The following is a 14707-nucleotide window of genomic DNA, read 5'->3' as shown; positions in this document are numbered from 1 at the left end:
TTTGGAAAATTTACAATCTTTAAAGAATTTTTACATCCCAAAGAGGGATACTAAACATTCAAAGGTATTCTAACAAAATGCATACAGTCAGACATGCTCTATTTTATGGCATTTTTTACTTTAATCATTTCGTTGAAAATTACATAGATAATCGCAATAAATTGATTTTGGAGTTTACAGCGAGGAAGTCAAAAACTTGGCTTGCATGCTCCAAATAAACGTTTTCATCAGATCAAGACGAGCCTCTGCTGCATTTTCATCTGATATATACATTAGTAAAAAATCTTGTTTTCGGCTGAAAAATCGACATTTGTCAGGTTTGCGATTTTTCCCTTGCTACTACAAGGCCAAAATCGTCGAATTTTGAGGTGGAAAAAAAGTCTTCCGAAAACTTATACATGTGTATCAGATCAAATCTGCAACTCTGTAGCATTCATTCGATACCATTTTTCAGGCTAGAAATGGCTTCTGACTATCAATTTTGCGCATCTAAAGTGTGAAAATACGCTAATCTGAGAGATTTGAGGGTATATTCCCAAGATTGCATTCGTTTATGGACATATACATAAATGGATCTTATGCATCTGATACCTAGTTTTGCTTTTATAACGGTACGTATTAAAAACTATACCTTGACATCTACAAAGCTGCTCTGTTTTAGTGATACGTGCCTTCAAATGCTGTGATGATTTCCATCCGATCTCTCAAATCTAGTAGCGCCTTCTACTAGATAAGCGACAGCAGTGAATGTCCCGCCTATATAATAGGAATCAAACAAATATACACTTTTCTTTTTGTGCCAAAGAGATATAATATATACAACTGTTGACATCAGCTACCCTATACGAGCGAGATGCATCACTAAAAGCATCCCTTGAGCACGGTTACACGAAACATCATTATTATGCTTGGTATGCGTATGCTCATGTCTCGGACGCATTTGTTTAAATATACCCGGCTAAACCCTTGAGGAGAAACTTTCGCGTATAAAAGCCTGTCATCATTATGAAGCATGAGATAAGCTTTACATCTCTTTTTCGTATATTCTTTCTCAAAATGTCTGGTACAGTTCCATCGCTCGCTGCAAACATTGAGAAGCCTCCTGGCACACCAATTGACCCTGCTGATGCTGAGCGTGTCAAACTTTTTCAACCATTCCAGCAAAAATCTGTTACCTTGCATAATCGTTTGGGCGTTTCTCCTATGTGCATGTACAGCTCTGTCGATGGCCATTTGAATGATTTCCACGTCTTGCATTGTAAGTCTTCCTATATCCCATTCATTACCATACTCATTCATTGTGTGCATAGATGGATCTTTAGCTTTAAAGGGTCCAGGCATCGTCATGATTGAAGCCTCGGCTGTAGTTCCAGAAGGTAAGATTTGCTAGGAACTGCTACAGGGAGCTTAACCACTAACTTTACATCGCGTTGCTTGTAGGCAGAATTACGCCTCAGGATAGTGGTAATAGATCTTTCTTGTAATGTCTTGATGAAATGCGTATGTTAACTTGTTTATCAAGGTTTGTGGAACGACTCACATATCAACGATTTGAAGCGTGTAGTCGATGTTATCAAATCACAAGGTAGTACACCAGGTATTCAGGTAATATAAAGCTGGATAGGGGGCGTATTGGATCACACAAACCTAAACAAGATGTATACTTTCTTTATCAGATTGCACACGCTGGTAGAAAAGCATCCATGTCTCCTCCTTTCAAAGGCGATTACCTCGAAGCTGAAGCTGATGGAGGCTGGCCCAATAGTGTCGTCGGTCCATCTGATAACGCTTACGCTCCTCATTACGCAAAACCCCATGCTTTGACTGTGCAAGAGATCAGACAGATTGTTCAATCGTTTGTCGATGCTGCCGTTCGCGCTGATAAGGCTGGCATTGAAGTGTTGGAAATTCATGCCGCTCATGGGTAAGGCATCCATTAAAGTAAAATGCACGACAATATCTCATATTTGATGCCATCCCTAGATACTTGCTCAGCAGCTTCTTTTCGGGTAACTCCAACAAACGTACTGATAAATACGGCGGTAGTTTTGAAAACAGAATTAGATTTGGTAGCCGTAAACCTTGATTTGTTTGTATAGAACCTTAATTTAACCGTGCATGAAAAATACAGGTTTGGAAGTTGTCAAGGCGGTTCGCGATGCATGGCCCGATCATAAACCACTATGGGTTCGTATCTCGTGTGCTGAATACGTTAACCCTGAGCCCATGGGTAGCGATCCTGATGGCTGGGATATCTACCAATCTTGCAAACTGGCAGCCGAATTCAAGAAATTGGGTGTGGATGTGGTAGATTGCTCTAGCGGCGGTAAGCTGATTATGGCTGATTCAACATTGGATAGAGAGCTAAACACACATATTATAGGCAATGTCCAGGGTGTCAAGTATCCTAGTACCCCCATGTACCAAGTCCAATTCTCTGAAGCCATCAAAAGAGAAGCAGGCATCCAAACAGCTACTGTTGGATTGATTGTAGAAGGCACTGACGCCGAGCAAATTCTGCAAAAGAATCAAGCTGATTACATTTTAGCAGCACGTGAATTCTTGAGAGACAGCGCATTTGTCTTGGTATCAGCACAAGCATTGGATGTCAATATCAAGTTTCCCAACCAATACGAATGGGCTGTGCGCAAAGCCAGACGCCATAACACCACCAAACCAGATGAATCAAAGCATGGTAGTGCTGTCAAAATGACCTCTATCCCATAAATTATGATGCTATACAAGCCTTTTTGCATAAATAAAATTGAATTTTTGAAACATAACTAGTAGACAGACAACATAATGGGACATGTCTTGGCCCATTTTGACATCATAGCCCTTGTTTTAACAAAAGTGAGAACCCTGTTTTCGATCCATTTGTTTCAAAAAGAAAAGGGCTCCTATAAAAACACTTGAGATCAACCAAATCAATCCATTTTTTGCTTTTCACTTCACAGCAATCCATAGCATGCGTTTTGCTTTTCCTACAGCAAGCATTCTCTTATGCTTAACAGCTATCAGCGCACAACAACAGCAGCAAAATTCTAGTAACAATGTTACCATTTTGCAAGCATTGAACGACACAAATTCGAGTCCTGCTCTCAAATTCGTAGAGTTCTTGCAATCATCTCCAGATTATCAATCCATCTTGGAAATCCTGAATGATACCTCAAGCAATGTCACTTTGTTTGTACCATCAGATCAAGTCTATTACAAAGCAACAGGCCAGCAGCCCCCAGCGCCAGCTCCTCCTGCTCCGGCTGGTAACACCACTACTGGCACCAATAGTACAACTGGCACAAATGCTACTACTCCCTCTAGTACTGCTATTGCTGGAGGTGGTTCAGCTACTTCTTCTTCTGCCGCTGCTGCTCCTACTGCTTCTGCCTCCACCTCTTCCTCTGCTGGTGGATTACCTGCTTTCTTGTCATCTATCTTGTATGGAAGATCTTCTTCCACTGCTCAACCTGTTCAGCCTACATTAGCTCCTGCAACTACGGGTATCCCTCAGAACAGCCCAGTCGCTTCTGGCCGCTTTAGCAACAACATGGCTCGCTATGTCAAGATCCCCCATGCCGAGGTAGTTCAACCTTATGAGCGTTTTGGCGCCGCTAGTGATGCTTCGGATGACGCTAAAGATACGCCTTCTTTGGTGATGAGAGCACTTGTGGTCGAAAGACAACAGCAGCAACAGCAAAACAATGCAAGTGATTGGAAATCTGTCACTACGGATGCTCCATTTGTTGATCAATTTAGCTTTGCTGACCTTCTCACCTATCATCTGGTGAATGGATCCATTCAATTGAATAATACTCAAAATGCTACTATCATTATGAATACTCTTTTGACAAACGAAACTGTCGATAAGCTTGGATATGGTTTACCTTTGCTTCTTCAACAACAACAGCAGCAGCAAGGTCAGCAACAACAAGGCGGCCAAGATCAAGGTCAAGGCCAAGGTCAAGGTCAACAAAACCAAACTCAAGGTCAAGGCCAAGATCAAGGTCAAGGTCAAGGTCAAGGTCAAGGTCAAGGTCAAGGTCAAGGTCAAGGTCAAGGTCAACAAAACCAAACTCAAGGTCAAGGCCAAGATCAAGGTCAAGGTCAAGGCCAAGATCAAGGTCAAGGTCAAGGCCAAGGTCAAGGTCAACAAAACCAAACTCAAGGATTATGGCAGCAATTGCAACAACAACAAGGCAATGGTACTTCCAACTCGTCCAACAGTGCTGGTGGTAACTGGACTGTAGGCAGCGGCTTGGGAGACGATGCCAACATCATGATAAATGAGACCATCCAAGCTTCAAATGGTATGGTGTACATCATTGACAAGAGTAGGTACCATCTGAATAGACATAATCAGCAGTTATTAAACGTATATTGCCTAGTTTTGGTGCCTCCTGTGAGTCCTACGGAAACATTGCACACAATTCAAAATGCTTCCTTCTTCGAATGGCTATTGACAAAGTCGACAGAAAACAGTACCTTGGATAGCACGTCTAACGTAAGTCATCTCTGCGCGATGCTTTAATGTATCACTCAACAAGCAAGTCTAGATTACTATCTTTGTTCCTACCAACGATGCTCTGCAAAACTTGAATTTTACCGAGTTGAACAATGATACACTGGAGGGTGCTTTAAAGGCTCATATTGTGCCTGGTGTCTACTACACTACTAATTTGACAAATGAGCCCACAACTGTCCAGTCAGTAGGCGGTACCAACATCACATTGACCAACTCTGATCCTACTAACAACAGCAGTGTCACTGGTAAGCATATATAAATGTCCCATCCATTCTTTCAATTTCTCATGTCTTTTCTTGTCTTAGTCAACAATGCTCATTTAGTCCAAGGAAACATTTTGCTCAACAATGGTGTAATGCATTTGATTGATAGCAGTAAGTTAAGATGTTCAATCACCAAGCATAGTCTAATGCATGCTTCAATCTGTAGTTTTGAACTTCACCGTTGAACCTCCTAATGGCAGTGGTAATGGCAGTGGTAGTGGCAGTGGTAATGGCACTGATAATGGCAACTCAACTGGCGCTGGACCTTTCCCTGCGTCTCAAACATCTACTAAGTCTATGGCAGTCTCCATTGCTATGCCAACGATCGGAAGTGCATTTGGTCTCATTCTTTGTGCTATCTATGCTTGCTTCTTTTCCTGGTAAACAATCACCCTTTAATTTTCTAACGTTACTATTCAATAAACATTTATTTTAATTCAATTACATGGGTCTCAATGAGTTTTTATATATTCGCAAGATGGGGGTTATACTCTTGAGAAATATAGTTTGATGGCTGTTGGTACATTGATGTTGCTGCAGAGTGCTTCTGACCCAAGGGGCTTGGCGCAGTGGTTTGGTACATGGCTGGGGATGTCTGTTGATACAATGGGCTTGATGGATATGCTTGCTGTTGAGAAGGAGCTGGGTATTGAGATGTGGTAATGGGAACATTTGGAGCAGATGGAGCTTGTTCATGGTAGCCATAAGGTGAATCATTACTCATATAAGGCGATGGTGTTTGATATGGGCTGTAAGGTTGCTGCTGTTGAGGTATATAGGCATTAGTTACTGGATAGGGTGACCCTGCGTATGCAACAGAGGCTATTGCATTTGCTGAAGGTGTATATGGGGCAGACAGTGGGGAGTATGTGTTGCTTGGGACTGAAGGTGAGTAGGGTAAAGCAAAGTTGTTGACAGAACCAGTGGCAGAAGCTACCATTGGAACAGAGGGAGATGACATGTATGATCTTGCGGCCTGTGCATCCTGTGGTTGTGGAGAAACACAAGGGGATGCACCATTGGGAGATCCTTCATAACTTGCTACGGGTTGCTGATCCTTCTCAGAGTATTTCATGTCGACAATCGTACGAGCATCATCGTCGTATGCGGTTGAAGAAGAGTCATTGCTGGTATCATTGCCTTCGTTATTGCCTGTTGCATCAGCGTTAACTTGGTTGTTTAGCTCTGCGTGTCTCAATTTCTTTTCGTGCCAGAAAAGAATAGCACTGTAAACTACGGTAGCAACAGCGACAAGAAATGCGATCCAGCAAAAGGCGGCTGAAGCCTTGGCAGAGTTACACTAAGTATATCATCGGTGAGTACATACCGCTTACCTATATCAGTATGTTTTCATTTACCTGTTTTGACCAAGCATGAACGTAGCTTTGATCCTTTTTTAATTTATCGTCCAAGGCACAATTGGATTCATTTGTCGAGTGTACAGTCATTGAAACCATGGCAGCAAACCAGCCTAATGTCATGAAGCAGGTTAAGATCACCGTAGTGCGAGGTCTCAAAAAGAAGTTTCTAATGGCAGTGAGTCCTTTTTTGCTCATCATTGTCCAGGGAAAGATGGCCAGTGGGGCTGACACGAAAAGTGTGATGAGTGTAACTGCTAATGTGTAATTTGGAGCTGCTTGACTGGATCCCTGTAATAAGTTGTGTCAATATTAAAACAAAAGCAACATTTGACACGTTTCTGCCTTACTTTGTATGCATTTTCTGCAGATATAACTGATGCTGTAATACATAGCGTGATGAATGCAAGTAACATTTGAAGGACATGGAGTGCCACTTTGTAAACACCGAGTTTTGGCAAGCTCGAAGGTGTATCAAAGTCTAGTTTATCGACCAGATCATTCAACTCAATGTTAATCATAGTTTATATTTAAGAGAAATTAAAGAGCAAGAAAAAAAAGAGAGATGTTGACAAGATATTGTTGTTATATATACAGGTAAATGCTTTTATATACAATGTTTTGATTCAGGATCATCACAAAAACCTTTTTAGGAAATTCATTCAGTAAGCTGTGTTTTTCGTGAGATCCCAATTACGTCTGAAGGTCGTTGATCCGTAGTGTCTATGATGTGTCATATTCCGTATAAAGCGACAGTGCACCAAACAACATTTACCATACAAAATGTGGCTTGAGATGTACTGAGCCGCTCATTAGGTTTCATGATGCTGTGGCACATCATACTATTATGAATCGAACCTAGTAATAAATGCCCAGCACACACACACACACACACAGCAAGTGTGCGCCTAGCAAAATGTACGAATAGAAACCTCACTCACACACAGTTGGATAATGGGGCAGATCCAAAAATAAACTAAATTGATGGGCGTGTAAATTAGCTTGGTCATCCCGCGGGAGTAACCTTCAATCCGAGGTATGGTTAACAAGGATCATTTATAAATAATTTTGCTATCTATCCCTCTTATTTCTTTCTTCTTCTCCACACTCTTTCAGCAGGTACATTACTATGAGCAACTCGACTGAATCATCGCTATACAACTTTGCGCTTCCCACACCGCCATCTCCACCACCAGAGCCAGAGACATTCAATGAAAAACCAGTGACACAACAAAGACAACAGCAAGCAACACAGATTGCGAAACGTTTACTAGCAACTCGCCCTCTTATCACAAAATGGGCCAGCGTCATTCAAAGACTACTCAAAGAACTCGACGGTCGTGATAAAATCATGAAGATTATTCAGTACTTTATCAAAATTTTATTGCATTACAAACTGGTCAAAGCAAAGCAGTTCTCTACGATCACCAGCCATTTCTCAATGACTCGTAAATTATTGAGATTAGGTACTGCCATTGGCCCCATCAGAGAATTATCACCCCTTAAAAACTCCATTCCATCGACGCTCATCACACTCAATGCATTGGTCAATAATATCTCGGACGACGTCTTTTGTTTGTATAAATTAGGTGTATTTGGCTCAAAATTGGGTGCTATCTCAGAGAAAGTTTCGGCTTACTGTTGGTTTGCCGGCATCCTGATTGATTTACGAGAGGGTGCTGTGAACATGTCGAAATTACAAGCCAAAGCAGCTATAGACAAGGATGAAAAAAACGCTGAATTGAAGCAAAAGATCTACGTTGCTGAAATTTCCATCATCAAACTGCTCATGGATGCTGTATTTTGTGGTAAGTTTTATTTTCTTGGTGCGTATAAAGGGACATGATGCTAATTCACTCTTAATAGCATGTGATATATGGCCTCCTAGACAAGCTGCCGCCATCCAAGCGTGGTCTGGTTTCTTAAGCGGTGCTCTGGCTGGTTACAAGCTTTGGATCAAGTTTTCAAACTAGTTGCTACTATAATTATAGAATTTTTTACTCGCTCATGTCATACACCCATTCATCTTATCTTCATTTTTACACATGATATTGTACTTTTTGCATTATTAATTATCTATACACTCCATTATCGCAATCATATATCAACATACCATTATTATTATTTATTAAACCGGATTGATCTTGCTCTGCTGAGGTTTTTCCAGCATGGACATCTTTAACCTAGTAGCACTATCCATCATCTAAACCATGCATTGCTCTGTTAATGGGCTATTTACATCGAACAAAGTATCAACTTACATTGCTGTCGTCTGTTGGACGTTCTAAATCCAATCCTTCGGCAGAGTATTCCTTCCAATTTTGCCAATTGTCATATACAGGTCGAGGAATAGGCGTCTGAGGTATGAATGATAGAACAAGATATAGCAATCCGAACACTAGATTCAAGATGCCGGCAGCCAGCAGAGATGAATGCTCGTTGTTACCCAAGATGATGCTTCCTAGTCTTATTCATCACATTATCAATGACAAGTTTTCAAATGTACAGCACATACGACTCACAATATCACGAGCATTGCACGTCCACGATAAAGAGTAAAGAACCTAAAATAGTAAACAGCCATATCGAACGATTTCGATTCCATAACAAGAAGTACTAAGGACAGAATACTTGTGAATGTGAGTATAATACTACAAAATCATGATGTATTAACTTACAATGCATATACACATGTCAAAACTTGTGACACACTAGAATGCTCCACGATTGCTTTCATCAGAGAGGCAATGGCTGCCAGCAAGTAGAGACTCAGATTGATCACATTGAATACAAGGCCAAATATGTTTTCTAATTTCGTTCTGGATACCATGAGAATGTGTAGCACAGAAAGAAAAGAAAGCAATCTAATCAAGTGCTATTAATCTTGGTAAAATTGGTTCGATGTATTGCTAGTGATCTCTGTTGTTCTGTTGCCATTCTGGGTAATTTTGCACACTGTATCTCATCCATCATGATAATGAAATTAGAATTGTTGAGTTCAGTTCCATGGAGAAACATGCTAACACTAAATATGAGATCATTAGTTTAAGCTTTATTGTGTACTTTTAGAAAAAGATTGGATGACTGCAAGAACTGCAGAAATGTGGTAAAGCGTGTGTTAGCACATACCGAAACTAAATTATCTTATCTACCCTCTGTCGAAGCATGAGCAGATCATACAATTTGTGTACTATAGGTGAAGAGGAGCTCGACATACTTCAACAGCTTTTTGCTTCACATATTAAGCAATTCAGTCTTATAAACAGCTATCCATTTTGTCGATTCGACGTAGACCTATGCTTATTAAGCTGTAACTGACGCCGCACGCGGCGTAAACCGCCCAATTTCGTACTCTCTGGATTAGATACAGTTTGCTCATGAGCTTGTCAGCCAAACTCAACCAAAGCATATCGCACCTTCATCAAAGTTAAGAACCAGAACTTAAAAGTAGCTAAATAATGCTATAGTTCAGCACGCTTCGAAGTATTGTCTGCTGGTTTTGATATGACATGCAGATGAAATTGCTTCTTTATATCATTATTGTTAAACAATGATAGCGCCGTACTTGAAAGCACTAAACCATTCAAAACATCAACTTCTGAATAAGTACATAGTCTGAACCTTGACTAGCTGATCAATCTTGCTACGCTCGATGACGGCGTCGCCCCGCGGGCTCTTGTCGAAGACACTTTAAATCAAAGACAATAAAAATCTGGCATATCAAGTAGATTATAAACAACCAGTTAATAGTAAAAAAAAAAGGGTTATATCAGAGTCAGGAGGGGGAGGTATCCAATCGCTGGTGTTGCTCTTGAGATGGCGGTATAAAGCTGGCCATCTGTAAATATAGGACCTGTGTAAGATCTGCAGCGACGGCTTTAAGATATTGTCATTGCAAAAGACATCTTTATGAGGTAAACTCCCCCAGAAAAGAATAGTTAAGCTATTCAATTGTCCTTTCAATTCCATGATCCCCATTTAATTAGCATTGCAATCATCATTGTTAGCAACAGAAAGGCATTTAGGTCAGCCAGCAGCAATGCCGTCGCCAAAATCGATTCAAACTCAGTCTGTTTTTTTTTCTGTTCGAGATTGGATAGATTTTGTCTTTTTTCGACTTTGTTAATCTATTCTGTGATATTCGACTATATGAAATGTGGTTTTCAGACTACGCTTCCTAATACATTCTTGAAGTACTTTTCAAGGCGCTTCTAATGGTACTAATTGTAATAAATGTTTTGACTGAAACTATTGAGCAATTTAATAAATTTGAAATGAGGTTTTTAGCGAAAATAGCCATATTTTGCATATGAAAGTCTCATAAACGTGGTGCCAGAGGTTGCTTTGGATTGAGAGAAACATTTTGATTTGATATATATCATAGTAAAAGCCTTCATTTTCAAGGTGAAAAATGCGATCGTTTGATTTTCGATGAAAACCATGAGGTACCCCTCATGCTTTTTGGTCGATTTTTGGCCATGTTTTTTTTTTGGCCCAAAAAGTTGAGCAAAGGTATCAGGAAGTTACTACTACTCGAGTGCAATCGTTTAGTCTCATTCCGGTGGCTCATGAAGGTCTACATGTCAAGATATGAAGGCTTGAAAGATGTCAAATTTGCTCATGTATTGCTTTATAGCTTATATGTACATGGCATAAAGCACATCTTTGGTAGCTGAAATCTTCTGGAAGGGCAGTTCTGCAGCCTGTGCAATTTCCAATTCGAATATGAGGCATATTGATTTTGATAAAGCCAATTTATGAAAATCTTGATGCTTTTTGTTGTTGGTATAGTAAGCTTGATAATAAAGGAAATAAGAAAGCGAATTTGCTGCTTAAACACTACGGTTTTACACCTTTGCTTCGCTACAATCAAGCCTTCGTATAGATCAATGCTATCGAATGCTAGATTGGATGCTTAATTGTCATAGGTTTGCATCTTTGCTTCGCTGGGATCAAGTCCTCATATAGATCAATGTTATCAAGTGCTGGATTGGACGCCTTTTTACCATGGGTTTACACCTTTGCTTCTTACGGTAAAGCCCCCCGATAAATTAATGCTATCAAGTGTTGAATTAGACGCGTTATATTCTTTCCCCAACCCCCCTCACCATTGCCGGCTTTGCCGCTGGTTTTATTCACCTTTTACAGTAATCAATTCTTTAAATTTTTGAAAGGATATGATTTGTTTGTCTACTTTTTTTTTTGAATGTTTTACAGCATATATATTAGATTAAAGACTGCTGATATACCCGCTGTTTATATTTACGTTACCAGAAATTAGATATTATCAGGCAAATACTCGCCCCAACACAGAAATCAGTGGAAATACGCTACTCATACCATCTGCATTTTGACTCAGAATGATTGCGAGATGGCATTTTATTCAAATTACGCCATAACAGCTGTCAGTAATATGAGAAGACCAAACATCTCATTGCTCTCAATTCACCTGTCAAGAACCAAGCTTTAGGGCGTCTGGTCCTGGCACAGAAACCTCATCGAATAGGTATTTATCGCTTTCTGCAGGCCGGGCTACCTTGAGAGCAATTATTGGTGGAAAATAATGTCTCAATATTCGCATCTTGCACCATGTGATCAAATGAACCATATTTATGCTAGTTAAAATGTCTGTACATGCTCCTGGATGCAATTTTTTGTTGGCATTTGCGCATAAAAGCAAACTCATGCACAGCTTGAGCTTTACAAATGTGGATTTCCATTTATTAGAGTGCTCTAGTTACGCCAACATGATTCAATCGGTTGAACATAATCAGAAACAGGAAACGGAAAACTTGATTCATAAGGGGTGAAATAAAAGGTACGATAATTGAACGACGTTGAATATACTGTATATCATCCAATATTATTGGCAATTCCGGTAATGAAGATATTGCCTCAAGTTATTTTTCAGGAAAAAAAAAAGGGTAGAAAACACTTTTCAGTGCTGATCACCATCATCGCAAAGCATTGCCTATCAATGAATCCTACTAAAATAAGGCTTTAATGACATTTTGCACTAATAATGTGTCATTTTTTCAAAAGGACATCTTCTTTTTCTGTTTTGTGACAAAGGGGTTCTTACTAATTGATTACTACGATGACGATAGTATCAATCAAATATCTAAAGATAAATGTACTTATAGTGCTACACCATCAAAACTCTATTCCAGTTTGCTTTTAAATGTATTAGAGGACGTTTCATGATCATCATGAGGCTTCTGCAATTCAGTCATTAATCGATAGGGCATTTCATCTGCTAATGCGATGGAAATAAGGCATGCTTTATCGATTTTGATGGAAAAAAGCAGCAGCGCCTTGTATTGTCTTGTGGTTGGACGAATGATTGCATTAGGGAAAGTTTAAAATTTCTTGACTTCTCTACAAAGCATACAGATCTCGTATAAATAAAACCGCGGACTGGGCTCCAATCAAGAGTATTTTGTTATTTTCGTTCTGATGTTACATTTCTTACCGAATTGGAACATCTCACAACATGAACCTGGTCAAAACTCCCTTTACCAATTCTCATCGGGTGTTCGGCAGCCGAAAAATAACATGGAGAAAAGGAAGCGTTTTTATTACAAAAGATAGGTAGATATACAATATACATAGATATAAATAGTTTAGCGATGAGATAATGGATCAAGTGGAGACATGTATGAGGAATAAACGTTTTGATTGTTGGTTGTTGTTGACGATGTGGAGTGATGTCTAGGCGTGTGAGGAGAATTGGGGGAGTATAATGAGCTTGCATTATCGAGTTCATCGTCAGAAACCAGCATACTAGGGCTTGGACTAGGCGGTAATTGGTTGCCATAGGGACCTAATGACATACGGTTGTTGCTTGACAAATTCTGTGTTTGCACAGTCAGTGGAGAACGGGATACACCAAACATATCGTCTAGAACGCTATTATTGGAGGGATCATGAGAGGTGACAAAGATGGATGGTGGTTTTTCTTGTTTGTATTCATATTGATCTAGTTGATGGTGCTGCAGTTCAGATGGTAGTTGCCCTCCATTTTGCTGTGAAATATAGTTCATCATCGTTTTCATAAATTGCTGCTGGCTTTCTTGTTTTTGCTTTGTTTCTTCCAATTCCTTTATAACTTGGGTGAAATTTTCATATAAATTCTGTATTTGTTGAATCATTTCGGATTGGGATGCCTGTAACATGGCTACATGTCCTTGGAGGTCGCCGTTGTCTCGTCTGGCATTGTCCGTTTCCATTGATTTACGCTTGATCTCATCCAGGAGATCAGGTCGATTTCTCAAGAATTTTGGATGCGAGAACTCCCAGATCTGATTTTCTGCCAGTGTACGATGACCTCTTGGTGATTTATTGACTTTGTGGAAACCATACATATTGAGTTGTCTGACGAAGCTGCTAAAGTTGTTGTGTTTAAAGTGCTTTGGTAGCACATCTCGAGAAAACTCCATAATATTACACACAATGAACGAGGAACCGGTATAAGCCCACGAGATCAAATGCTGATAATGGACATCCACGACCATGCTAGAATGACATGTTAATTAATACAATGTATTTGACATAGAGTGCATTGCATGAAATACTTACTTGTAGAGTTTGTGGACAAATGTATTTGTGTGTGCTGGCTTTTGGGTTGTGTTTGGCGGAGGAGGAGGTAATTGAGATGTCGGCTGTGCTGCATTGGTATTTTTATAGAATTGAGGAGAGGAGTGGATAGAAGAGAATGAACTACGGTGGTCCATGGCTGTGCTTGTGTCAAGATGATAATCTGAAGAAATTGATCTACGGTGCATTTTTTGTTGTTAGAATATGAAAAGTGTACAGAAGTGGAAGAGAAGGAGAGAAATTCAATCAGACAACAAATGTGAGCCTTTTAAGCGAACCTGATCAAGATATAATTATGAATTATTAAAACAGCGTTTCGAAATAGAATGTTGAGAAGGATAAAAGAGTGGTGGCCATTTTAAGTTTTGGCTCTAAAAAAGGCATGCTTTTCAGTTTATTCATCATTTTCATCCGTCTCATAATTGCAGGTTGAAATCAATTTTTTGGCATTGGGATAAATGGAAAAGTCTATTTTTTCATTTGAAATTGTTTCAAATCCAATCAGTCGTAATGAAGTACTTGAGGTTGCGTTGTTCTGGTGGAAGAAGGTTACATTTAAATGCGGAGCAAAGCCCCTCCAATCAAACCACAAACGTGGTATCTCTTGATACTTCAATTTTCTTTTATGCAAAACTGAAATGTCATAAATCGACAGCAAAAATTACAGGCAAAGAGAAAAAAAAGGAAGCGATCTACAATTTTTAACTTGATTAAGCCTTATTATACATTTTAAATGATGAGAGGAGGCCTGCATTGATGATTGCATTAGTAGAGTCATTGATAAATCAATGAATCTTACAATTCCAAATGTCGTCATGCTTGTCGCTGCAATGTATATGAGATTGGTCTTGTTTAGCCTTCTCAGAGTAAATGTGAAACAGTTTAGGCAGCTAGATTTTGACACTGCTTATTAAATATTTATTTAATGCATATGTTTGTTATGGAACACATGGTGCAAAATCTGATAA

General features: G+C 39.6%; 6 protein-coding genes across 6 annotated transcripts; 3 read left to right on the top strand and 3 right to left on the bottom strand.

Annotated features, from left to right (window-relative positions):
• Positions 1 to 1056: 1056 nt before the first annotated feature.
• On the top strand, positions 1057 to 2727 carry ATC70_000952 (Cornichon protein; the record flags this gene model as incomplete). Its single annotated transcript, XM_064820358.1, has 8 exons — positions 1057 to 1258; positions 1311 to 1376; positions 1441 to 1464; positions 1523 to 1605; positions 1677 to 1924; positions 1984 to 2069; positions 2132 to 2326; positions 2384 to 2727. The coding sequence occupies 8 exons, from the start codon at positions 1057 to 1059 to the stop codon at positions 2725 to 2727; spliced, it is 1248 nt and encodes a 415-aa protein (XP_064684278.1).
• Positions 2728 to 2968: 241 nt separating this feature from the next.
• On the top strand, positions 2969 to 5169 carry ATC70_000951 (uncharacterized protein; the record flags this gene model as incomplete). The annotated part of the gene is made up of 5 exons (XM_064820357.1): positions 2969 to 4331; positions 4386 to 4501; positions 4554 to 4767; positions 4828 to 4896; positions 4952 to 5169. The coding sequence occupies 5 exons, from the start codon at positions 2969 to 2971 to the stop codon at positions 5167 to 5169; spliced, it is 1980 nt and encodes a 659-aa protein (XP_064684277.1).
• Positions 5170 to 5248: 79 nt separating this feature from the next.
• On the bottom strand, positions 5249 to 6664 carry ATC70_000950 (uncharacterized protein; the record flags this gene model as incomplete). The annotated part of the gene is made up of 3 exons (XM_064820356.1): positions 5249 to 6085; positions 6144 to 6434; positions 6494 to 6664. 3 exons carry the CDS (start codon positions 6662 to 6664, stop codon positions 5249 to 5251), a joined length of 1299 nt encoding a protein of 432 aa, XP_064684276.1.
• Positions 6665 to 7272: 608 nt separating this feature from the next.
• On the top strand, positions 7273 to 8116 carry ATC70_000949 (uncharacterized protein; the record flags this gene model as incomplete). Its single annotated transcript, XM_064820355.1, has 2 exons — positions 7273 to 7951; positions 8010 to 8116. The coding sequence occupies 2 exons, from the start codon at positions 7273 to 7275 to the stop codon at positions 8114 to 8116; spliced, it is 786 nt and encodes a 261-aa protein (XP_064684275.1).
• A 155-nt stretch (positions 8117 to 8271) lies between these two features.
• Positions 8272 to 8727, bottom strand: ATC70_000948 (uncharacterized protein; the record flags this gene model as incomplete). The annotated part of the gene is made up of 3 exons (XM_064820354.1): positions 8272 to 8346; positions 8405 to 8609; positions 8666 to 8727. 3 exons carry the CDS (start codon positions 8725 to 8727, stop codon positions 8272 to 8274), a joined length of 342 nt encoding a protein of 113 aa, XP_064684274.1.
• Positions 8728 to 12766: 4039 nt separating this feature from the next.
• On the bottom strand, positions 12767 to 13876 carry ATC70_000947 (uncharacterized protein; the record flags this gene model as incomplete). The annotated part of the gene is made up of 2 exons (XM_064820353.1): positions 12767 to 13658; positions 13722 to 13876. 2 exons carry the CDS (start codon positions 13874 to 13876, stop codon positions 12767 to 12769), a joined length of 1047 nt encoding a protein of 348 aa, XP_064684273.1.
• Positions 13877 to 14707: the final 831 nt, after the last annotated feature.

This window comes from Mucor velutinosus, assembly GCF_035048745.1.
Source record: "Mucor velutinosus strain NIH1002 chromosome Unknown tig00000041, whole genome shotgun sequence".
Lineage (NCBI taxonomy): Eukaryota > Fungi > Mucoromycota > Mucoromycetes > Mucorales > Mucoraceae > Mucor > Mucor velutinosus.
Note: the sequence above shows the minus strand (reverse complement) of the source record. Positions and strands in the feature narration are given on the sequence as shown.